Genomic DNA, 26,339 nt, shown 5'->3' with positions numbered 1-26,339 from the left:
TTAGCCGAGGAAAATGAACGGTGCTCCTGGATTGGCTGCTTTGCAAATGCCTTCCAGTAACTTGTCAATTAGCATTGTGCCGAGGTGTTTCAGCATCCAAAGCTCAATTTATTTTGGTTATTTTGAAGAAACTTGTGAATAAACAAATGTTACTCAAATATTTCAGAGTGATCCTTTACCTTGGCACTAAAAGTAACCCAATAATACCACATTCCCTAAGCGTCATAGGCTTTGGAAAATAAAGCTGAGAGTATTCACAGTTTTGATGAACATCTTTATATTTCACATCCAATATCACCTGAATTAAGGTTTTAGATGAACTGACTGTTTATAATACCAGATATGTGAAAATTACCCAGTTTAGAGTTTCCATAAAAGTATTTCTATACCTCTTATTTGAATTCACTATATACACCCATATTATGTTTTTCCTTGTGTAACACAAATTCATTCAACATGAAGAATGGTTTTGTCAGAAATTGCACACGTCTTTTAACTGACATGCGTAGGATCTTTCAAAGAAAAAAAAATAAATAAATCAAAAAATCCCAGAAATACTCTAAGCCTCAGTTAGATGACAGTACAGTTAGAAAAAACTAAACAAGCTTCTCTCTAAAATGAGCGCAGTGTGATTTTGGTTTCTCCTTTTTTTCTTTAAAATCAAAAACATTGCTTGAAAATGTACAGCAAATGGAAAATTTGAGATTTTTGTCTATAATTCATTTAGCAAAAACTAAAAGCTGTACGCTCACTGTACAGCACAGGGCTGGACGGATGATAATGTGAGAATACTTGTGCTGGTTCAGCCTGTTATTCTGACAAATGGTCCCAGCCATCAGTAACAGTGTAAATAAATTTGAGTCAAAACCTTTTAATACACAACCAAGAGACTGATAAAGTTATTTAGACATCAGCAACACACGTGTTGCCTCTTCTGTCAGCTGTTGTTATTCTGGAAAAACGCTCCTGTGTTTAGTCAAAGGTAGGTGTGGATGTGGTCATAGGCGTGTGAGCGGTTGAGCTTGAGTTCAGGTGTGTCACCCAGTGTCAGAGCGTGCACAAAAATATGTGGGAAAAATGCAAAAAACAAAGGTGCAAAAGCTGCTAAGCAGAATGTGTGTTGAGTGGGTGGTTTGTCCCTGTTCTCTGATCACCACTGGAACCCACACATGAAGCACAAGCTTCTTTTCCTTCTTACGATATGCATATTGCACATCGAATGCTCTTTAATCTGAGCTCATTCTGCTTGTCTTATTCATTTTTTTAAGTTATAAAACTGACAAAACTGGTGTGAAAAATATATACTCAGAAACCGAAAACATTTGATAAATTTTATATATTTGGAGAACTTGATCCTGGTTTGCTACATGATTTTATTTTGTGACATACAAATGTAACATTTGGCAATAAAAATGTAGTTTAAACTGTTTTTATTATGAATAAAACTTGTTTTATTAAAAAAAGAGTTTGAGCTCAGATTGAAGAGGGAGCTTTAATGAGATATCATGGGTTGTTATGAAGCTTTTCTTTTGACCCTGTAATGTTTTTATTCTCATTCTGATTGATTGCTTTGTGCACAAAAGTCCTGGTGAGGAGATGTTTATGATTTCAGCAGGATTTAAATAATCTGTTTAGAGCCAGCTCTAGATAGTTTTCTGCTGCTTAGTAACTTTAGTTATTTTTAATACCAATAGCTAAACTGAGTTCAAACAAAATTGAGAGCTTGTTTCAGTCTAATATCAGCAACTTCCATGTAGTATTTTATCTAACCAATCTCTGGAAAGCAGTGTGCACCAGTGTAGCCAGTAAAATTAACTGGTGTCTGCACACATCCATCGACAAGCAAGTATACGTTTTTGAGAGAAAATGAGAAATATTTGAGGATTGCAAAAAGATTTGTTTATCCAGAATACTTGAGAAGAGTCAGAAAAGTGTAATTTTTAAATCACTTAAAGATAAAAATTACCAAAAATATTTCTTCATGTTTACTTCATATTTTTTGAAAGTTTTGTGAATAATTTAGAAAACCTTGGTGTGAAAATATTCGTTGTGTAGTATATACACTTTTTTTGTTTTGCTATTGAAATATGTTTGCTCAATGTGCATGAATGCATACAGGATTTAAAAACAAAACAAACAAAAAAAAAAAAAACATCCATCTCATTTAACATGAAATTTTCCCCAGAATAACTGCAGAAAATTTCCATTATTGACAGCCCAAAACAGATGTTCAGAACGACTCTTCTAAAGCTGAAACCATTCAAGAATCATTGCTGCTTCTTAGAATATAAATGGAGTTAATCAATCTGGAATGAATGAGAAGCGACTTGAAAAAGCTTCTAAACATTAAAAGTAATTGTCAATTAAAAATGAGCTACTTTGTATTGAAGCAAAACTGGAGGATATTATTTTTCTGTTTGTCTTTATTTTCATTCTTGATCAGTGCTGGGAAATTAATTGCATCTGTCTGAACTGTCTCTGCAAATAGAAATGTCAGGATAATAAAAGCTAAAAGGGAAATGAAAAAAGCTGTTTTTGTTGTTCTGTGTTTAAGTCCTGCCACCTGTAGTTGCTGCTAACTTGAAAAACAAGCCAGAACCCACATGACCTGTGGGTCATTTAATAACAGAAATGGACAAGATGATGTTTTATTTTAAGCGAGCGTTTGAAGAGACGCCTCTGAAGGTTACTGCTTTACTTGTGCTGCATATTAATGAAACTTAGCCTTTTGAAAAACAATGTGTAACTGGACTCTTCTTTGGCACAACTAACATCTGTAGATCATCCCTATCAACATAGACAGCTTGTCTTAATTGCTCCTACAGCATGCAGTGTTAATTAGCAGGCTTTAGCTAATCAAGGTAAACATGTTTTCAAAAGCTGATTATGCTCAACAGGCTTTATTGTGTCTCCATTTGCTCATGGATGTAAGATTAACTGAGTCCCTAGTAAGAAAATCTATTATAATGCATCCCCAATTTTTAAATCGATTTATAATCAACAATTTTGACCACAAAGTCCAATATGGCTTCCATTATTATTAAACTGCTTATTTCCAGTTCTGACTTTCAGGTCTTAAATCCAAACAGCACACAGTAGCGCACCACTATTTATTTAGTCTGTGAATTCCTGAATGCACTGTTGTCTTTTGTGAGATTAACTGACATTACCCACTTTAAATAGAGTTTATTGAGCTCAAGAGGAATTGTGATGACTGCCATTATCAGGATAGAGAAGAGGAAAGTGAGGAAAATGTGGGTTGGTTGCAGTCAATAGTTTTTTGGTTTTTTTTAATTGTGCTGTCTTAGTTGTAAACCTAGTGGTAGAAATTAGAACTAAAAGTACATAAATGTTAATTTAACTTTACATTTGTAACATTGAAGTTTTATAAGAGTAAGCACACATTTTAATGCAAATCATTTCTTTTGTCTTTTCTAGGATGTGGTCTGGGGATTGAACTCCTTGTTTACTGTAAGTAAAACTTTTACTTTTTTTGATGGTAAAATTGACACATTTAACTCTAATTTTAACCATCAGTGGCAAAAGTCAAACATAATGCTGTAGTTTCTGCTAAATGGCCCCCAAACAGGCCACTGAAGAAGTGTTAAAATGGATTACTCCAAATATTGAGTCACAGAATATTTTTTGACCCCAGTAAATCTTCACTGCCAAAGTTTCTCAATGTATTTAAATGGAGTTATTCTAAATCCAGATCCAAATAAACAAGGTCACTGTTAATCCCTCTTTAAAGATGTACTGAGACCATAAATTCTGACTTGGGGGAAATCATGTATCTCGTTATGAAGAACACTTTGATGTAACTTCGAGGTCGAAGCGGGAAAATTTGAGTGCAAGTCACGTTTTGGAGACGCCAGCCGGCTCAGGAAGCTCGCTACTGCCACCTCTCCTTAGGGTACGCAGTTATACTTTATGTTTCTCGTGAAAAGAAAATGATAAAAGGAACATTACTGCTACAATTAACCTTTTAAAAATATACCTTGGTGATGAAAGAATGGAAAAATTCAAAAGGCGACATAAAAACTTCCTGAAAATATGCTACATAATAAATCAAGCATTACCAAATAGACTTTTTTATTGATTCTTTGTTGAAAATATCTGTTCTTACCCTGAGGTTAGCACTGTGTTCATGGTGATAATGGTGATCTTACCGCTTTATTAGGAAATAACCTCCCAGGCCGTCCTCTGTTTTTATCTCTTTAATAGCACGCCTGCCTCTCTTGTTGTGTGTGGCGTCGCTAAGGCGACTGTGTTATTAAACCGTTTGTCGCAGTGACAGGCGCTGCGGTGACATTACACACAGTTGGTGGTGTTGAAGTGGATTTTATTTCCCACGACAGCTTTTCCTAATTAACAACATTTGACCCACAGAATGAAGAGCTGAGTCCTGAAAGTATGCTAATAAAATGACAGAACATTGAACAGCCTCTAGGCACAAATAGTTTAGAAGTGATGAATGTTTTTCAATGTTTGACTCACCATCTCTGCTCTGACCCTTTTTTTATTATTATTATTGTGGTTATTTTTAATCGGGCCTTCCCTCAATTTACCTCTTCTGCAGGACCTGCTGAACTTTGATGACCCACTGAACATCGACGCAGCAGAACATCATCTGAGAGACAAGGTGAAGTACAGTCAGGATGAATTTATGTCTCTTTTCATCATCACATTAGGAGATGCTGCAAGCAAGGATGGTGGACTTTTAAATGCATTTAATTCACTTCTGCATAATTTCTGAGAATCACCTGCAGTCTTTTTAAATAAATTTTACATCTGCTTGTGTGAACACCCTGCATAAAAATCTGTTTAAACCAGATCATCACCGTGCAGCTGCGACACTTCCTGCTGCAGCTTTTTCTGAAACACCATGGGATTTAGTTGCTGTTGTAGGAGGTGTAATGTGATAATAGAAGTGCTTTAGTTTGGTCTAGTGGGCTGAAGCTGCCTTTCTGGGAACACAGTGACTGTGGACACGCCAAGGCTGTGTTCACAGGAAGGCACTTGGCCGCGCACTGCTGCTAAATTTGGTACCTCTACAGTAGATGACAGGAGGTTCAGTTTGCAAATCAAATAATCATATTAAAGCAGATCCCTGGATCTTGCACCCTTTACTGCTGTGGGAAGTGTAAGCGCATTCTGATCAGCTTAATTCAGCGTAATGGTGTTGAAGCTTTGCGCTGTGAAACCATCTTGAAACTATTCTTCAGGATTAATTAAATCCTTTCTTTCCCTCTGCTCTTACAGTGCATTAAAAAACAATCTGATTCAAGCAAGAGAAGGATGTGTAATCAATGCACAAATTAGCAGTAGTCTTTCTTGCAAAAGTATTGACATCCCTTTTTATAAACGTTTTGGTATCAGAGGTAAAGGGGCTGAACTTGGTTACATGTCACTTCTCACTAGTTTACTTGGAAAAAAATGTGAAAATCATGATTGCTATTCTTTCCAATTTACAACTGTGCACTTAGTTTTTAATTTCAGTTTTCATGAGACCAATAAAAAGAAGTTTGTTGTGAGAAAAAGGTTCAAAGGTTATGAAGGTTTTATGGGGTAATGTCATATCATCCAAAAATACCTACTTACTATCTTACATTTATGAGATCGTTATTCTTACACAATCAAAAATAAATCCCAGTTTGTTTGTTTGTTACTGAGGGAGCCAGGATTTGTCATGTGGCAATTGTAAAAATAATATTGTAAAGTCTGTAACCATAAATTCACAGTTCAGATGGCTTTAAAAAAACAACAGGTGGGATTTTTACACCGTCAGTGTTAAGATCTGAGCTCCTGTTTTCCACAGTCAGACTCTGTTGCTTGACTCTACTGAGTCAGGCAACAGCTGAAGGTGTAAGTGAAGAGAGTTTACACAGATAAATAGTCATAAACCTTAATGAAACTTGACTAATGTAGCCAAGAAATGAAGGGCAAAAGTTACCTACAATTCTAAACTTTATTTCATTTCATTATATTGCCGCTGATGCTAAAGCCATATTTCTTTTTAGAAATTTGCATAATTTTGTCTTTGATGATGAACTGCAATAGTATGCTATAGTTTCTGACTAGTTTTTGGCTGTCCTTGTCAACAAAATCTTTTTAATTAACACAATTTTTTTAGCACATGAATGAAGTGTTATGTTTTTTTACTGTACTTGCTTTATTATTTACCATAGCGGCTAATTTCTTTACTACTGATCAGAGGAATAATGAGGTTATTTTTGCGTCTTCACAATTTTGTAGATTTAGACTTTGTCAGATATGAAACAACCAGATCAAATGGGGTCAAAATATCCATACTTTTTTCAAACCTTCTGGACCCTTCAAGTTAAAAGATTATTTTTACATTGATAAAACATTAGGTTACTCTCAGACAAGTATTTGTCAGTGTTGGATGTTATCATCCTGGATTTGTCCATTTTATGCAACATAAGAACTAGTAAACATGTGGTTCATGCTCACAGTTCAGTTCTAAAATCCCAGTTCTCTGCATGTTATCAGTAATACTAATGGTGCTGGTCGGTGGACCAGGTTGCTACAGCAGGAGGTTCATTAGGGGCTTACATATGACTTCAGTGATGGTCTGCAGTGAAGCAGACACCACACGCTTTGCAGTGCTCTGCCTCCTGCTGGATGGTGTCTCAGCACCTTACATTTCTATTTCCGTTCTCTGTTTCCACCAGAGTCTGATGTGCTGTGACGCAGCAGAAAAGATGCAGTGTTGGACTAAGTCTTGTGTAAACATCTGAAGTCTGTTCTGTTAGCAGAAGCTACCGGCGTTACGACAACTGAGCTCATCTGAAGATGATCGATGGAAGCGTTAAAAACAAACCTCTTTTAATGCGTTACGTAAATCTATTTTCAGCATATTTAGAGCTACTTCACCGTCCTGTTGCTCTTCTATGAAGTCACAACAGCTGAAAACATGAAGTTGTTCAACCATGACCCCCCTCCCGCTGAGTCACAGTGTGCCATAATCAACTTCAGGAGTGAGCGGATAGAGGTGTGGGAGGTGTGTGTGTGTGTGTGTTTGTGTGTGTTTGTGTGTGTGTGTGAATTCTTTTATATGTAGATGGATTTGCTTTTGTGTGTTGGAGTTTTTAAAGTGGTGCTACTCCTCTGGCTGCTCTCTGAATACATTACCGGTTAAAGTGGCTGAAAGGTAGCACTCTCAGAGGCTGAATGTAGTGTGCAGTTTGTTACCGACTTCAGTTTCTGACAACTAGTTTGAGTACTATAATAAATATATAAAATCCTATTTCTCAATATCCTGGACATTTTTAGTCTATTTTAAAACTAAATCAAGGCCAGACAGAGAGAAGACTATGTTTGTCCTTGCAAACATTTCTGTTTGATGCTTTGTAAGAGCACTTTAAAAAGCAAACACACACTGACATTTGAAGTCCTTTTTACCAATTACCTTAGCCCAGTATTTAAATAAATAGGGCATTTCAACAGACAGATTGCCATCTGGTTTCCTGGCACCCAGAATCTAAGACTAAGATATTTATTTATTTATTTATTTATTCATTTATTTATTTGTTTATTTATTTATTTATTTATTTATTTGTTTATTTGTTTGTTTATTTATTTATTTATTTATTTATTTATTGCTGTGGAAGTATTTTCTTTGGGTATCTCCGATTTTAATAAAAGTGGATTTTTCTTCCTCTTTTGACACCTACACTGCCTAAAAATTGACCACTATATTATATATGCTGTCAACAGCAAACTAAAAAGACATTATTTTATAAGTTGTATATTTTCTGCCTGCAGTTGATTTGCCCTCCAGCTTCAACACATCAATTCGTTTCTGTAAAGGAGTGTTTTCTTGCAGTAGCATCATCTTAAATGGAACATTTTGAAAAATTCAAACCGTTCATTTGATTATATTTTATTAGATAATCTTAATAATATATGTCTGTCACAAAACCACTAATTGCACATTAATAGCTATAAATGGCATTTGTGGTATCCACTCTGTAATACATAAAGACTAGAAAGCACAAAATTTAAGTGATGCAAATACTATGGCATCACATTACTCCCAAAGACCCAGAGGAAGGTGTTAAGCAGTCTCAACAGCACATTTATGGATTGAGAGCGTATAGCTCTGATTGTGGGCATTTCCATTTATTTGCAGACCCATTCTCCTCCCATCTGTTTGCACTCGGAGGAAAATTGTGTTTGCTGTCTGTGTTTAAAGGACGTATTTGCCAGGTGTTTGTAATAACTCTTCTGATTGTTCTGATTGGCCAGATTTTAAGCTAAAATTTGGTGACAGACAGCATGGACTTGGCCTAATAGGAGATCCTGCATCCCCAGAACAGATCTTTAATGTCTTTTGTTGCTAAGCCTTTCAACAATTTAGAAACTAACAAAAGCAAACCTGTGAAGACAATGTTGCAGTATTCAGTGTGACTAAACATAAACGCATGTATGAGTTTCTCTAGATCTAGTTGGGATATTAGTCCTTTAGTCCTAAAGATAATCTATATAATCAGAAGGCTGATTTTAATTGATTTTTAATTGTCTTCTGTGTCTCTGAAGGTTCAGATCTGAGTCAATCACTACACCCATTTATCTTTTACGTTCCGGTCAATTATCCAGTGTCTAAAAGTACCGTAGTAAGGTTGTGCTTAGAGACATTTTCTACACCTTTCAAAAGAAATAACCGGCTGGAGGTTGGTCTCTGACATTCAAGCACCCAACACCATTATACAAGTGTATAACTTGTTGCTTAGCTGATATTGCTAGTCCCATTTTAACAACATAAATCAAGTAGAAGTGAACAATGGTACAGGCAGAGCTTATCAATACCTATAGATATAATATTTATACAAAAATGGCCGTAAAACCTGAAACAGGTGAAGAAGTCTCATACTATCCTCACCGTAATGAAAAGTACACATTGGTACTTGCAACACAAGGATTGGAGAAGCTTTTTGCCCTAAACCATGATGTGATATGGAGCATCTGTTCACCTTCTGTCAAGTGTAACACCTTGGAGAATCTGTAACTACCTCAGCACCACAGTTCACTTCCTCCTTTCCTGATAAAATCTGCACATTTCCACTAATTATACCGATCGTTTGCTGAGACCACCTCTCCTGGTCTCTACCCTCATCAGTTATCTCGTGTGGCTTAGCTTTTCATCAAGATTTAGTCATGTCAAGCACGCTGACACACAATCCATTTACTCCATCCTGATTGGAGCTCTGTTCCCCTCATCAGCTTTCCTCCTGCCAGCTCAAAACTCTGTGGGCCTGTGTAGACCCTCATTAGGGTACCAAAGGTAGAACACATTGATCCTCTTTGTCTCAGTGTGTAAACAAAAACAGAGCTCACTTATTGGGTATGCAGTCTTTAACTCTTTGCAACTCAACAACATCTGGCCAAGTTTCAGTGGATTATTCTATCCTATGAAAGTACATTACAAATGATCTGTCTTTGACAAACCACTGATAAGACTGTTTCTGCACTGTGGGGGCAAGTCAAATGCTCAAATATGTGTCTGCAGGTAAACCAGACTTGGTTTTAACATATTTCACAGATAATTGAGTCTTTAGTTAGATTTGTGTGCTCTCTCACTTTTTTCTCTCCTGCAGTTTCATGGGGTAATGTGTGTTTGAGAGGTCTAAACCCAACTGCAGCATAACAACAGATCTTATTATTGCTTTTGTTTTCTGCAGACACAGCACCCTCCACAATAATTGGCACCCCTGTTGAAGATGTGTGAAAAGCGCTTGAATGCATTCTGCTGTTTTCACCTTTACTTGAGAAAACCGCAGCATTTCATTAGAATGCATTTATTCAGCTGGTACAAAAATGGCTGTTTCTTATACCAATAGTTATCTGTTCAGTTAAAAAACAAACAAACATGAATTTGTTATTGTTATTTCACTCAGTACTGTATTTAAGTTTAAAAGAAAACCTGAAAAAGTCGCAAATGTACATCATAATAGCCACTGTTTGATATCGCCTTCAAATACAGTCATTTGAACTGGTCACCTAATGACTCTCTTTGTATTTTACATATGGTGGCAGTGAATAAAACTCTTTGGTGTGTTCAGCCCTTGCATTTACACATTATCAGATATTATTTATCACTGGGCAACTTTTATCCTGAGGTCTAATACATTTCTCTGACGTGATTGTGTTGCAAGGATAAATATTTGGTTTCATTATGCATAAATCAGTCTGATTAATAGAAATGATTTCAGTGTCAGATCAGAGCTAGTGCAGAACCAGTTCCTAACTGGTTCTATAAAAAAAATCTGTCACCAAACTGCTCTCCTTCATTAATTATTAAATCCTTACTCGGTTTTATTCTGAGTTTCCCTTAGACTTTGCGGTGCTTGCAGACTGTTTATCTACAAAAATCAACATATTTTTCTTTTAAAAAATGCAAGCAGACACATTATTATTCCCCGTCAAATTTGTAAAGGCTGCTTTAGACTACAGTTAGTATTTGTGGCCACCCGATTAATAGTGCTGGAGGAGTAGGGTGCACCATTTCAAGAAGGATTTATAATTAAGAACAATCATTAATAAAACAGCGGACACTTTTTATAAACTGAACTGCAAACAGTGTTTATAAATTCAGCTGGTAAAAGCTTAGACGTCTGCAGTCAATTGAACCACATTTGGAGCATTGTTTCGTTCAGCTTCTTTCTAATTTTGAAGCCCAGAGTTTCATAATTCTGCCCCAAATATGACTGAATAATGTGAAATTAACTAAAATTCTTGCTATCACAAGTTAGTTGTTAGTTTTCAAAAACCCTGGACAGATGTTTTAATTCAATTTTTGATTCACTGCTTTTCAGTAATAAGTGTAATGAAAAATGTGTTTTTTGTATAAAAAATATTCTAGTATGAATCCAAATGTGGAAAAAAAGCTCAAATCCACCATTTTGTAAGTTATATTCTGCCTTTAAATCACTCTTGATTTTTGTGTCTGTTTCAGGTAAATGTAGCATCTTGGGGGCTCTAGTTGAGCTTTATTCTCATTTGGAAAGCGAATGTTTGCATCCATAAGATTTAATTTACCTCCAGATGTCTGTGATCTGGCTCATGCATTTTGAAAACCTGTACATAATTCTGGATGAGCATAACAATCTGCTGTTAGTGAAATGGTCCAGAGAAAAGAAAGTTTTATTAGTGCATCAACCACTTTTCTGCTGAAAGAAACTTTGAAACAAAGCAAAGGCGAATGTGTTGCTTATGTGATGACATTAAATGGGTTATTTCACTGATCGTTCTAATTGAATTTGTGTGATGTTATAATTAGATCATCTCTTTGTTTTCTCCCACTTTTGCTTTGATGCTTTAGTTTGTGGGCATCTAAATGTCAGTTTAGGACAATGTTTTTCATTGTACTACTTTGTTACCTGAACTAAAAAATGCATGTATGGAGTCCTAATTGTGTCAAAGTCAAGCATGATGTTTGACATTTTCACTTTTCCGTTGCTGTCGGCTCATCTTGCAAACAGTTTCCCCTCATAACGGAGAAGAAAAAAGTTGCTTAATCTGATTGTTTCTTGACGTCTGTCATAAATAAAGGTTTACAACTGAGTTCACAAAGTGTTGCAGAGCCAACATCTCTGATGTACATGAGGTGTAAGCAGTTTCCCAGAAGTACAGGAAGTCATTTAAGGGATTGTTAAAGTTGGGACGTGATGTCCTTTTTGTAGCTGAGAAAGCCAGGAATGAAACGACACTTCTTTTTTTTTTTAAATCGACTGAAGCCTTTCTTTCACATTTTAAAACATTACAAACACTTTTGAAAGTTGATTTTCAGGGAATCTGTATCATTAACATAGCATTTTTGTAGAACTAATTTTTATATTAAAGATTTATTTAAACTGGGTGTTAAAGCAGTTCACTGACCCCTGAACTGAAGGACAACCTGCAGTCCAGATTTGACTTTTTCATGACTTTTGTATTTCTACAGATAATATTCAAAGCCAACTTCCTCTGTGAATCAGTTTATGTCATTAGATTGTCATTAGCAGCTAATTAGCCAGTACACGTACCAGATCTCCCACTTAGATCTGATAATGAAGGAATAATGCACACTCTGCGTCGTTAGCTGTAAGAGTCAAATAGGGCTTGTCCAGCAACACAAGTTTGAACTGCATCAGTGAAAGTTACTTTAACCAACTATAAAGCAAATATTTGTATATTACAAACAAAGGCTGATACTTATTTTCTAGTGACACTTTTTCCTTAATTCAGCTAGGTTTTTGTTTATTCCTGGGAGTAGTGGCCCACTCCTTTAAGAAACTGACAATCAGTTCATGTGGATTTATTTTATGCAGGAGACATGTACATCATTTGTTTTTTTGCATAATGTTTTTAAGGGTGAGTATTCATAAAACCAAATGTAGAATACTCAGTGTGCAAAAGAAATCTAACTGTATTTGTGTTTTTAATATCAAATTAAATGAAGTTTTTACTTAGTTTTGTGCAGGAGTAGAATTAATTATTGACAGCATAATGACTGGTGTGATATTAAAATATTCTGAATTGAGAAACATAGTGTAATGTAGTATTTTTCTGTTTTGAAGCATGCATAAAGTGATGCCTGCTTGTGTTTTTCTACTCCATTTCAGCCAAAGTAAAAAACAAAAACAAACAAAAAAGATTTCTTTTTTTGCTCACTGTAAGAAATAATATCTTAAAACATCTTGCAGACTTGCAGCTGACTTCCTGGATTTTATTGTTGTCAGTCTTAGTTATATCAGTTCATGCACTTTATGGTACTTCAGGGGTTTTATTTGATGATTTTTTTTTCTTTACAAACTCGGAGAACAAAAAGATTCAGTTGCTTACAGCAGGTTTCTTCTGAGTCAGTTCACCACTAGCATTTTTTTAAAACCTTACTGAGTCACATAGATATTAAGTATAATAATCACATTCCTCTCGCAGTTTTGAAATATCAAAAAAAATGTAGAAGAGCATACTCTGCAGAAATGTGTCTCCTCTGTGGATAGATTCATAAATAGCTGACATCTTTTGTCACTGGCAGGCGTCCAGCGTTTACATCCATGTTTCCACATATCATTTTTAACTCCATATGTTGCTCTTCCCCCTTGCCGACATGTTTAGGCTCACGTTCCCGCTTCCTCACTCGTACCCCAGTGACCGCTCTGAAGCCCAGCGCTGCCTGCGTGACTAACTCACTACTGGAACTGATGCATTGATGGCAGTGCTGCACACTTGAATGTGAAAAATCCTGTTGGAGAGCAACATTAGCACAGAGAAATAGCAGTGATTTAATGGCCAAGACCCCTGGGGTGATGGATGAGTAAATGGAAATAACGAGTATAAAAGATGACAAGAAGGGAGGGTTAGAAGAGACTGATAGGCTGATGCTGCATAGCACCAAAATATGAGTGTGACGTCTTTACAAAAATAATAATTTGCTTTTAAATTCAGGTATTGAAAACTTTTCCAGGCAGATAGCTGCCGGTAATCCTATTATTGCCATGAATCAACATTGTGATGCAGGAGCTTCTCACTGTGGCACCATGTTGGAGTAGTTCTATTAGGTTTGTTCTAATTTGTTTTTTTTTTATAGGCTTTTGTTCCTAATTGTCTTTTGTTGAGTCGTTGCATATTTTGAAAATAATTCCCTCTGGTTTTGGATGCTGTTTGGAAATCCTCGTTCTTGCTAGTGGTAAAAGATGCGATCTGCTGCAAAAACAGTCTAAAAGAAAAATCACTGTTTTCTTCTTATTGTTGAAGCTCTTTCTGTTTCTTTTTTTTTTTTTTTACCACAACAGCGACTTAAGTCAAACTTAAATACTATACGATTAACCACATTTAATCTCTTTTAAAGTTAGCTACAACTTTTCCATTATACCATGAAAATAGTTTAAACTTGAAATTGACTGTGAAATAGCAAAACTACTGTCTGATATAAACTACACAATACTGTATCAAAAAGACTTTGTGCTGCTAGTCCAACCTTGAAACCATCAGGGGGTGGAATATCTCAATCATATATTGTTTTATTCCAGTGTTTCTACATCAGAAGGTCAGGCACTAAAACCCTCTGAAGAAATGCGAGTCTTTTGGGAAACTTTCTGCATTTTAAGTGGATCTTTTTGTGCCCCAAGGTAAATCTCTCTCATATAAAATAAAGATGAGTTACTAATAATGCAGAAAAGGCGTATTAGACATGTAAATGAAGAAAATTGTGTTGCACTGTGGTTATGTGAAACATCTCATCCCATATTGACAAAATATAGAAAGGTTAAGGAAGGAAGCGTTTCGAGAAAGAAGGCAATTTGCCATCTGCCAAATTCTATGGTGATATCTGTTAGTAGCTTTTCTACATCTGCGATGAAGCGATTAGATTAGCTGACTGGGAAGGCCCACACTGGAAGTAGATGCCCAGTCAACCCAGTACAGATAGTGGGAGACAGAAGGATTCTGTAAATGTCTCCCACGGCAAGCATGAAGTTTTGCTGGACTGGAGGACTCCTTCAGTGACAGACTGCTGCATCCTGGGTGCACAAAGGAGCATTATGGGAGATCCTTCCTCTCCGTGGCTGTTACAATCTATAACAAACTTAATACGTGTTTACATCCCGGCTGGTATTAGCAGTTTCTCTAATTTCAAGTAATATTTCTGCTGTTATTCGCACTTTTTTGCATGGTTTTATTTTCAGTTATTGTAAATAGTCTGTTGTCTTGAATGCACACATACACATGCACATTATGTACATTTAAAACAAAAATTCTACTCTGTTGCACATTTCTTTGGATCAAAGTAAGCTACTTTTGATAAATGCACAGTATCTTAAGTTGTAATTTTATCCTTGGTGTTTATGGTGAGACTTTTCTGCTTCTACAATGAATTTAAATAATTAATTTGTTTAAAACGGTTAATCGTAAACACAACATTCAAATCCCAGATTCACTCGTTTTTCAATGAGATGTAGAGAAAGTGACCAAAAATACTATCAAATATGAAATTGCATGGGTCATATTTAAGGTTAACACAAGGTCATGGCTGTTGTTGAAGTTAATTAACTTCCCTAAACCATGTCTGTGCTTTGATCGTGCTTGCCCAGTGATCCCATTTAGAGTAGTTTCTTTCTTATCTGTTGCCTTCAGCTGAATGAACAGTTTAGTTTGGCTTTGTCCGTTTTTGTATGTTCTGCATAAAAGGCTGCACTTTAACAAGAGAGCTGTTGTAGTTCAAATTAACAGTCTCTGGTCTTTGATCCAAATCCAGGATGACGTGCGCACGGACTGCAAGGCATTCTCTGTGAGCTTTCACCAAATATTTGGCTGAAGGGATGTAGACACAAGCAACCAAAGCCAATAAAGTCTCTAGAAAACACAGCAAGCTGTTGTGTGAGGAGAGATAGGCAGCAAAATGTCAAAACAGAACAAGGCAAAGCGGTCATGCAAAGAGCTCCCTTTAAAGCAGATTTACCTGGGAGGTATTGGTCAAAAGAACTATAGAAACAGACTGATACAATGGTGGGATTGTATGCATGGTTGAAAAGATGACATACATATCAAAAAGGTATGATGAAGTTAAAAGAGAGTGAGTTAGAAAGAGATGGTAAACATGATTGGCAGGAATCTGACCAAGGAAAATTCTGCTGCTAGCGTGAATTCTGCTCTGTCACAGTTTTATCCGTTCAATGACGGTGTTTAATAAAAACCAGAAAAACTGAAGTACTGCTATACTTACAAAATTACTACAGAGTATGCAATATGTCACCTTGAAAAACTGTGATTTTACAGGGTGTACAGTAACTCAAATGGGACAACAACGAAATAATTGAGTTGTCTCTATACAGGCAGCTGAGGCTCAGGGATGCTGTGACAGCGACCTTCAACTCTGAACAGCAGCTAAGAAGACACATGCAGATATTATCATCATTCCCTTTGTCAACTCACCATTTATGCAAAGCATACAAAGATCATAATACAGTTTTTCTCTCTATTTAAATATATAAATTCCGTCTATAAAAGATAGAATCAAAGCAAGAATAAGATTAAAATCTCAATGCAGTGATCAGAGGAAGAAGGTTAATGCTCAGCTTCCTCACAACCTGATAAATAGATTAAATTATTATAGTAGTTATTCAGGGAAGAACTGTAGAAATTGGGGATGCACCAAGACAGAAATTCAGGCCGATATTGATATCCAATATTAATTTTGCTGTTATGGCTGTTAACCAATATTTACCAATATTATGTATATTTCACTACAGTTTTGACAGTTTGTGGAAAAAAAAAACAGATGCAAATAAATATTGGTGTTCATATCAACCCTGTTTCATTTATTGGACCAATACCAATATATTAAAAAATGACTAATATTGGCTGATACCGATGTTGATGCCAGTTTATTGTGCATCCCTAGTACAAATGTACATAATTCATCACCACGTCAGATAAATGTTCCTTAAAAGTATTCATTTCAAAATCCACATAGTGGAAACGGACTAGCTGAAGGGAAATATCAACATTGTTGTCCAAGCACATTTCCATATAAAACTCTTCAAAAACTTCTGATCAGTCTCACACCATTTCACCTCACAACACTGGGCGAATGTGACCAACACTGAGACCAATGTTGAAATAGTTTGACCAGAGCCAGGTGTCACATCTTTCATCACTGCTCTATGTCAGTGACAGACGATTTCGGTACTTTGGACATAGTAAATGACAGCCTTCACTCTAGGTGTGTTTGATCTCTCTTGGCCAATGATGTGGTTTTGCTCATTGTCTCCATAGCACCAGGTCAACAGGATGTTGTGAAGAAGTTGACAATAATCCCTTTGGTTGTCCTGATAGTGAGCGAGAGATTGTTGTCCTCACACCATTGGAGCAGTTGGCTCACCTGTAGTCGGTTTCATCGTTGTTTGTTGGTGATGAGGTCCACCACATCCACGTCATCCAAACTTAATGATGTGGTTAGTGCTGCAGGTGTGTGTGTGCAGTCATTGATCAGTAGTGTGAAAAGGAGCAAACTGTGTTTTTATATTAAACTGCCTGATGTACTTACTTACTTCATCAGCAGACTGACTGCTGTTTGCGTCACTCAATTTAATTTCGAAACAAACCATTATTATCAATTGTCTTGACTCGTCAAAGTGGTTGGCATTTTCTTCATCTTGACATAGGAGTCCTACTTCATGTTATTCAGTCCCTGGTCATCAGAGTCTGAGACTGACCCCATGAAGGAAAACAAGACTCACCCTCTCACCTTCCCTGGGGATTACTTAGTTTAGTTCTGTTGAATCCCTGGATGGCAGTAGGATCATAAATATGTTATTTTATGCTTTAGGCAGTCTGTAGCCCAGCCAAAGAACAAACAAAGGTCACATAAGTCATACATTCTGATTCAGGAAAGACATATTTAGTTTTAGATTTTGGGAAATGTGGAGACAGTGAGTAAAAATGTCCAAAGAACTAATGCATATTTAATTTACTGCTGCAGAAAAATGTCATGTACCCTAAGTGAGCTGTTTTTTATGGTTTTTTTCTTTGAAAAGATGCTTTTCTGCACAGTCTTAACGTCTTCCCACTGAAGAAATATGACTCACTAAATGTATGGTGACACTGAAGAAGGATATATTTATATACATATGACTAATTTGTGACTTCATTATGAGTCACATCACCTCTGGTTATCCTGGGAATAGTACATGTGGTTGCTTTTGCTTTGCTTATGGATATCCAGTAGCTTACTGTTTATGTGCTGCCATAAACAATGTCTTTTAAGTGTTCATACCCACTGACCATTTTGTCAAAAACAAATCTTATAGCATGGTTTCACATTAGAACCACGGACATTAATGAATGTTCTATGAGAAACTAATAAAAAGCAGTAAACGATTGAGAAGTAGAAGACAAAGTAGCAATTTATTTACTTGTGTTTGTAAAAAAAATGACCTGGTCTTGCTTTCCTTTCACATTTCAGTTATGTGCTACTTCTGTTTGTGCTTCACACAAAATCAAAATAGGTTGCCTTGAGGTCAATGTGAAGGATTTTAAAGGTCATCAGTAGTTTTTTTCATTGCATTTTAGAGTTGCACATACGGCAATAAAAAGCATCTCAATAGTGTTTAGTCCTCCATAACGCTAATCTTATCCTTCCCACTTGTCCTCCCCCCCCCCTCTTTTCCACTCAGGAGGATTTTCGAAGTAAGGTTCAAGATTACATCAAGCACTACGCCAGATGATAGATGCATCGGCTACCCCCAGCAGCCGTGCGACAAACAACCAAACTGCTCTACCTTGCCTCTGCTTATCTGGCCGACTCCTCCACGTGTGAAACAGCAGCAGACTCTTTGACTCTTACTACTCCCCTCCACCTCCATATGACACGGCAACCCCCGCAATAAACTTCACACTGCAGAAATAATTAAAAAAAAAGAAAAAAATAGTAAAAAACGAAACAGAATTATGACTGCTTCAAAGGAAGGACTTGCAAACGAAATATATGCTTTAATTATGCTAATAAGTTGATTGTTACAGCAGCAACAATGTCTGAGTCGGCGCCTCACTAAGGTGAACACGAGCCTGTTGGGAACGAGCCGCGGCAGGAAAAACACAACATGGAGTCTCACACGATGTTTCACCGAAAAAGACCACAAGTCACTTGGCTGTTTTTAAATACAAGCTGAGAAAAGAACAAAAATCTGTTACTATCAGCTCTCTGTTTCAGTGCCTGCATTGTTTGTGTTGCTTATGAGAAAGTGCATGGGAGTCCACAAATGTTCACACATGCAAAAAAAAAAAACAACAAAACAAAACAAAACACGCGTCCGATGTCGTTGTAGAGGGTGAGCACACACACTCACACACGAAGGTTCCTCATTAGACAGCATGTGAATGATCACGTTTTGTTTCCGTTCTCAGAGCATGTTTGCGTTGTCCTGTGCTCAGCATTTAAATCACCTCTAATCTCCTTATACGTTGCTTCCAAGTTCTCCAGGTCTTTTTCTTTTGACTATGTTGACTTTATTACCATAGTTTTTAATAATTTACAGAAATTAGGGGCGGTTTAAAATCTTTGCACAGTTCTCCAGCAGGTTACACACACAAAACATCTCATAGAGATCATTTGAGTCTTTTCAGCTCCAGATACATAAATTACTGCCATGAAAAACAAAAAGCCACATGTATCTTTCTTTCTTTTTTTTATTTTTTATTTTATTTAATTCACCCCCTTTTTCATTTGCGCTCTTTACACCTTCGTATCTCGATCACGGTGTGTATGAGGAGCTTATTGTAAACTAACAGTGCAATCCAAAAGTGCTTTGACATCTCACTGGCAAAGTTGGCTTTGTACTTAAACACTATCAAGTTTTAAGTGAAATCATGAGGACTTTAAATGACTGGTTCAGATTTAATTTTTGCACCCATGAGAAATAAATGGTGATGGACTTTTACCTGTTTGGTTTGTATTCCAGTTTCTCTTGATTTAATTAAGAAGCCATGGAACTGAAGTTACATCACCTTACTTGATATCTTATAGCTAAAATATTTGGGGTAAAACTATCAGCAGTTGATAAAAATCATGAACTTGGTAGAGTTCAGATGATCCTTTGGACATCCTGGATGCAACAATTTGAATGACCAGGTCTGTGATTTAAATGAAATGTTTACGACTTGTATTTCGATTTTTCTTTGATAACCGGTCAAAGTGGACAACTCTAAAAGTATCAACCTCTTTTCACTCAGAGGTTTATAATAAATGAACTGCATTGATATGTTAGAGACTCATAAAATATGTGCTATTTCAGTTTAATTTAGGAAGGAAAATGTTCTCATTTTTAAAGGTAACACAAGCTTCATTTTTTTGGGGGTCGATATGGGTTTGGTAGCGCTGCAAAAAGAAACAAATACTGCTTTTTTATTTATTTTTGAAATGAAAATTACACAGAAACAACCTGTGCTAGCTACATATTCTCCTTTATGTAGGAGAATATGTAAAGCAGCATTTGGTAATGGAGAATTTCACTTTTATGCATTGTTCACATTTATATTCTTAACAAACAAAAATAACTTAAATGAGTCATTTTATTCTGTTTACTCAAAATTGGGTTTGCAACTTTGAGTAAGCAAAGTTACCCTTTACCGCTGGTAAAGGGTCTTTTAGGTTTACTAAAGCTACAGAACCTTTAAAAAGTGTCCACCACCTTGGTTGTTTGAACTTTTTTATTGCTTTTACAAATCAGTCATGAGCAACACAATTTTTATTTTTTGACCAACGAAAATTATAAAACCCCTCTAATATCAAAGTGGAAGTTGATTTCTGCAACATAATAAAGTTAAACTACATGTATTTTACATAGAAGTGGTTGCATAAATATTCTCTCCTTTTAAAATGACTGACCTAATTCAACAGAGGACCAGCCAAGTCGTACTGGTAGTCTCACAAGTAAGAAAACATCCTGAAGCGTTCATCTAAAGCTACAGAGAAATGGTTTGGAGACAACAAGGTTGATGTTCTGGAGTGGCCTAATCAAAGCCCAGAACTCAATCCCACAGACTTCAAAGATTCTGTTCACAGCTGATCTCTATGCAGCTTGAACAGCTTAGCAGGAAGAATGGAGCTTCTGCATCCAGATGTGCAGCCTGATTTAGATCTGTCCACAGCTGGGGTATCTGCCAAAGCTACATTTACGAAATATTGACTTGAAGGGGTTAAATATTTGTCATCAATGTTTTTATGTTAAATATTTAAATTTTTTGGTAATTTTTTCCTGTCAAAAACAAATTTCTATGTTTTTGCAGTCATGACCTCTTCCTCTGTGAGTGGCCTTTCAGCTTCTGTTGAGAAACGACATTCTTTTACCAGACTCAACCAGCAGCTTCACCGAGTCTTTTTCTGTTGCTCTGAGGACAACACACATATTTGCACAAACGTTTAGACGGTCACAGTGTGACATGAATACGATGTGACTTGCCAGCATGATTTCTTCCTTCTCTTCTTCTTTTTTATCATTCTGTTCCAGGTTTTTAACTTCTTTTTTCCCCACTGGTGAAAGTAAATGCAATGATCGCACTGGGTTCTGCTGAAATGAAAAGCCCATCAGTGAGACAAATAATGGCCAGTTAAAAGCAGCTGTGAAAATGGCTGCTCTGAAGCATATCTTAAGGCTAAAGTAATAGATATTTGGTGCAAAACTGTCTTTCAATATTGGCCTCAAGGTTCATTTTTTGGTGTCTTGTGGTTTTCTTTTGTCGTGCAGTTTCAATGTTTTCTCTTTAATGTCATTACATTTTCCTAGTGGATTTGTAGACTAGTGGGGAGGGTGAGCAAATATCCCTTTTTATTCTTTCGCTCAAAAAGGAAGATATCAGAAACTATTTTTAAATAACTTAAAAGTTTTCTCTTAAGAATTTAACGCCTTTTTTTTAAAATGCAGTATATTGTGATGTTATCTTCTATCAATTCAAGCTACAACCTGACAAACTACCATCCTGCTTTGTCTTTCTCCAACCAGCGCTGCCACATCTTTTACTGCAGTTTGGTGGCGTACAGTCCTTTCTTCTTCTGGGTTCCCTACATTGTTGGATGGTTTGATGAGGTGGAGCTACAAAGCTAATTGTTTACATTCATTAGCAGCTTTGTAATGCACACATGTTGAGTTGCTTAAACTTCCTAAAGTTCAAACCAAGCCTCAGGATGGGTAATAGGTGATTTAAGTTACTTTGAATTGTTGGTGCTAGACAATAACAGATTGTTTTAATCCTAATCACCTCTATAAGGTAGACTGTTTTCATAAAGGACTTGAAAACTGTACTCTTCATTCCACAAACTGGTAGTGAGGCAGGTTTAGGAACTCTGTCCTATTCGTACCCACAATAATTGACTGTATCTCCCTACTGTCAGCGATTCGTACAATTTGACTTGGCTGAGAGAGACCTGCAGACAGTGCAGATGTCTGTCAGTCACACACTGCACCAACCTTTGGAGGATCCACAATCAAACTGTACACTTGCCCTCTGGGTACTGCATATTGCATTATCCTGGGCCTGCAGTGACAGCTGACAGCGTCAAGCAGGTAACGAGACGGGTTAGTGCTATAAATCCTATTTCTTTCCAATTTCTGGCCCCAACAAGCATTGTTGAGCGCAAATACAATCTCCAATAAGCTCTTGCAAAACAGCTTCAATTATCCTGCAGCACATTTTCCCCTCACCTTTGAGAAGGCTCGGAGACGAGGTGAGGAAGAAAAATAACAAGAAGCTGAAGAAATCCCTGTGGACGCACACCTGACTGCCACACATACAAGGAGCTTAATCAGCCTAAATGATGACGGGTCATTTATCACAGAAATTGGCTGAAGCCAGCACTTTTGTAATATCTTGACCAGTGGACAATTTAAAGGGTGCAGGTTCTAACAAAGATCTTGACTCACAGAGATAGTTGGCAGCAAAAATATATTTTGCCAGAGGCTAGAGTGTTGAGTTTTTTTTTTTTTTTTAACTCAAAGAGTCAGAATGAACAAAAGTAGATTTCATTTCAGAAAACTTTTAACAGCAGCTGAGCTGGTGGAGTTAATAATCGCTGCTTCCTGTATGTGCATGTTTTCTTGATCTGGTTTCCCTACATGAGCGCATTTCCCTTCTGCCTTTTCATTCTTTCAGATCATCTGTCAGAATGATAACATACTGTCTTTTTTATCACATGACTCATCTCCTTAGCCATATTCTCACTATCTTTTGGCGAAGTCAAATGGAAAAAGAGCAGCAATTATATTGCTGCTGGCATAAATGATGTCCATTTATTTCCCATCATGGATGAGTGCAGTGCTGGAGTTTGTGGAAGGTAGCTTCTTTTTGCTGGTTAAATTGAGGATGAGCTGTTTGTGGTTTTAACTGTTGATCCATAATAGGTCACCTGCTAAACTCTTAGAGGTGACCTATTATGCTTCCTTAAACAGATTAGGATAGATCTTTGGGCAAAACAAAACAAAACCTGTTCATTGCATGTTTTTTGCCCAATATCATTCTTTGATAATGAGATTTCAATCTGGCCAGGCCAATTTAGAGCTTTCAGAATGAGCTGCGCCCCAACTCAACGCTTACATGAAAATGCCTGGAAACAGATGAGCAATTATACAACCGTACATTGAAAAGCAGAAGTGGAGCCTCCTGCACAACCAACAAGAATGGAGCACGTGGTTTCTGGATGGTACCTCTGCAATGTAACACTTGTCTTTCCCAGCAGCCATTGTACAGTGGTAAAATCAGCTGACCAAACATACTGGAGCTCAGTTTTGGTCGCTTGGTAATAAGGCTGAGGTTGCTAAGTAACGACACATTGCCTTTGGGATTTGACTGAGAGGTTTTTGAAAACAAACAAACAAACAAACAAAAAAACATTAATATATTACCAAAAAATGGTTGAAGAGATTTCTTAAGCGCTTGGACTAAGTAGTAGAGACCTGAATGGATCATATATAAAAATATACAAAATATTAATTTTGCATCATAGGTCCCCTTTAAGCTAAGCTGACCACAGTGAGCTGTTGCTTTTATCACTTCATTGGCTCTCCAGGTAAAATTTGAAAACTTGATCTTTGTTTTTGATATGTGGACGAAAAAATATATCTTTGGCCTTTCAATGAATTAATTGAGAGAACAATAATGCCATTGGAGATTAGGTTCAACATAAATCTCCTCCTTTCAGTCCCTCACTCACTTATTTCCCACCTCGCTTTATTTCCTCTACTCCAACACAAAGTGGTAATTCAGTCCCCAGAAGTGTGTTAAAAAACAATTGGATCCCCGTAGACATTCTGTTTGATTTCACTTTGTGCTCATAAATTGTAAGCCTGGGCAGCCTGAGTGTTGCCTCAGGGCAATAACCTGTGGTTTTCTATTAGGGAGAATAAATGACAAAAAGTCTCAGTCCAGTCAGGATTTTGTAACACGTGCAACATGCCAGTCATCATCTCAGAGCAATCTCTGTAAGTCTTGCTCTGGGAAAACTCATGTAAATCTTGGCTCCCTGCACTGAGATGAAGTGTTTTTAAGGTTTGGATGATGATAAGAATGGCCTTCGATGATGTACAGAGGTTAGCTTTTTTGTGGAGGATTGGTGCAGATGTCCAAATTGTCTGAGTGAAGAGGCACAGAATGCGGTGTGCTTGGAGTCAGAGCCATTAGCCGAGTACAAAACATCAACACCACTTATTTATCCTGCTTATGTTTAACAATGGGAAGACAGGTTGGATTTTTTTACAGCTACATCCACCAGAAAAAAAGTTTTTGTTCATGATCTCCATGGCAACATCTCTGAATCCATCGAGCTATGTTGTTAGTGATGGCAGCTAAACTTCAATCCATTTGTTGGGATTTTATGTTAAAGACTAACACAAAGTAGCACGTAATGGTGAAGTAGAAGGAAAATAATAAATGATTGTCAAAATTTTTTGTTTTTACAAATAAAATTTGAAAATGTAACCATATTCAGCTCCTCGTTCTCCCAAGTCAGTTCCTTCTCAAGGCACCTTAAATTTGAATATTCTTCCCCATAAAGCTTTCAAGTTTTACTACAGATTCTTAATTTGATTTAGATTTGGACTTTGACTGGGCCATTTGTAACAAACACCTTAATCTTAAACCTTCTGGCTATGTTTTAATAGTCATCCTGGTGGTTGTCCCCGAGATCAAAGTCTTTTCCAGTGTTGAAACAAGTTTTCTTCAAGAACTGCCATGTATTCAGCTTCATGCGTCTTCCCATCAACTTTGACCAGGTTTACAGTCTCTGCTGAAGAAACTCGTCCCCACAGTATGATGCTGTCACCACTGTGTTGTGTTCACGGTTAAATACTGGTTTGGGTGTTGGCCAAAAAATATTTCTTGGCATCATCTGATCAGAGCACCTTCTTCCATGTTTTTGACTTTAATAGAGAACAACGAATAGTTTTACTGTCAGCAGATTACTTCTGAAGGCACGTGGTTGCACTAGAGTTTATTTATACCAGAGTAAAATGGTACATATCAAAATCAAAATGATATATATTTATTCTGCTAAAACACCATAATTATTTTTCCTACTTATCAGTAATACACTTCACCTCTTTGTTTTGGTTTATCAAACAAAAATAATAATAAAAAAAACATAAATTTGCAGCAGATAATCCTACACAATGTTCAAGGCCCCATATATTTACTGCTGGTGGTGTTTGGATGCATTTTTCATTAATACGACCTTAACAAAAAGGGCAGCTTTCTTTTATTCTATATTTTTGATGCATATAAAATGAAAGTGAATAACTTGGTACTCCCCCCTCCTCTGATAATCATTATAGAAGATGCTGCTGAGTTAAAAAAAAAATGTTGCTGTGAGTGTTTACAAATAGTTTTTACAGGATTTGTTGATTTTTTCCGCTTAGGCGTTCCTTAGGCTGTCAGTCTGACAGATGATCAATAAAAGCAGAGATTGCTTTTGGTGAAATCAAACTTACACCCTTCTGTTTGTTGCTGATCATAATTTCATGCTGTCAGTTCCACATCTACTGCAGGTTTTCTCACCAACAGTCCACACACACACACACACACACGCACACACACACACACACACACACACACACACACACACACACACACACACACATGCACATGCCTACACACACACACACACACACACACACACATACGCACACACACACCTACACACACGCACACACACATTTGCGTGGCTATCTTTGTGGGGACTTTCCATTGACTTCCATTCGTTTCTACAGCCTAAACCTTACCCCTTTAGTCCTAAATCTAACCCCTGACCCAAAAACAGCGCTTCCCCTTGTGGGGACCAGGTTTCGGTCCCCACAAGGAGCAGCGGGTCCCCACAACGCAGCATGTGTCAAGAAAATGGTCCCCACAAGGTATTACAAACAAATGCACACACACAAACATGCTGAACTTATTTACGTGAACATATAAAAGAGATGAAACGCAGTGTTTTGAAGCTTCCTCAGGAAATGTCTTTGCATTCAGACGTGTCAGACGTCCACGTCCGTCCAAGTGCTCGCCCCAGTCAATGAACAGAAGCGCGTCGACTCTGGTGTTGCGTTCACGCCTCTCACTGCGCCTAAGAGTAAAGTGCCTCGCTATTTCATTTGTTCTGCTTCAGAAGCTGCCCACACTGTTTCCAGATGTGGGAGGCATTTCAGTGTGCTGCGAGATTAACTTGGAAGACTGCAAACAATAATACATTTAGTCATGCCAACTTACACAGAAACGGTGTAATTAAATAAGCCTCCATCTTTTCTGCTTTGCTGAAGCAGAGCAACAATAAAGGCTGATAAACAATGCAGTCCGGATCA

General features: G+C 37.0%; 1 protein-coding gene across 1 annotated transcript in view; it reads left to right on the top strand.

Annotated features, from left to right (window-relative positions):
- The window catches only part of ube2f (ubiquitin-conjugating enzyme E2F (putative)), a 39,802-nt gene extending 20,360 nt beyond the window's left edge, over window positions 1-19,442 (top strand). The window contains exons 8-10 of the mRNA XM_014984141.2: window positions 3,439-3,471; window positions 4,580-4,642; window positions 18,180-19,442. Coding sequence (XP_014839627.1) covers window positions 3,439-3,471; window positions 4,580-4,642; window positions 18,180-18,230 — 147 coding nt within the window. The 3' untranslated portion in view covers window positions 18,231-19,442. The remainder of the gene's footprint in view (window positions 1-3,438; window positions 3,472-4,579; window positions 4,643-18,179) is intronic.
- The last annotated feature ends 6,897 nt before the right edge of the window (window positions 19,443-26,339 follow it).

The sequence above is a fragment of the Poecilia mexicana genome, unplaced genomic scaffold, assembly GCF_051168715.1.
Source record: "Poecilia mexicana isolate PSO_F unplaced genomic scaffold, ASM5116871v1 scaffold_2, whole genome shotgun sequence".
In the NCBI taxonomy this organism is placed as follows: domain Eukaryota; kingdom Metazoa; phylum Chordata; class Actinopteri; order Cyprinodontiformes; family Poeciliidae; genus Poecilia; species Poecilia mexicana.
This window is presented reverse-complemented; position numbering and strand designations above follow the sequence as displayed.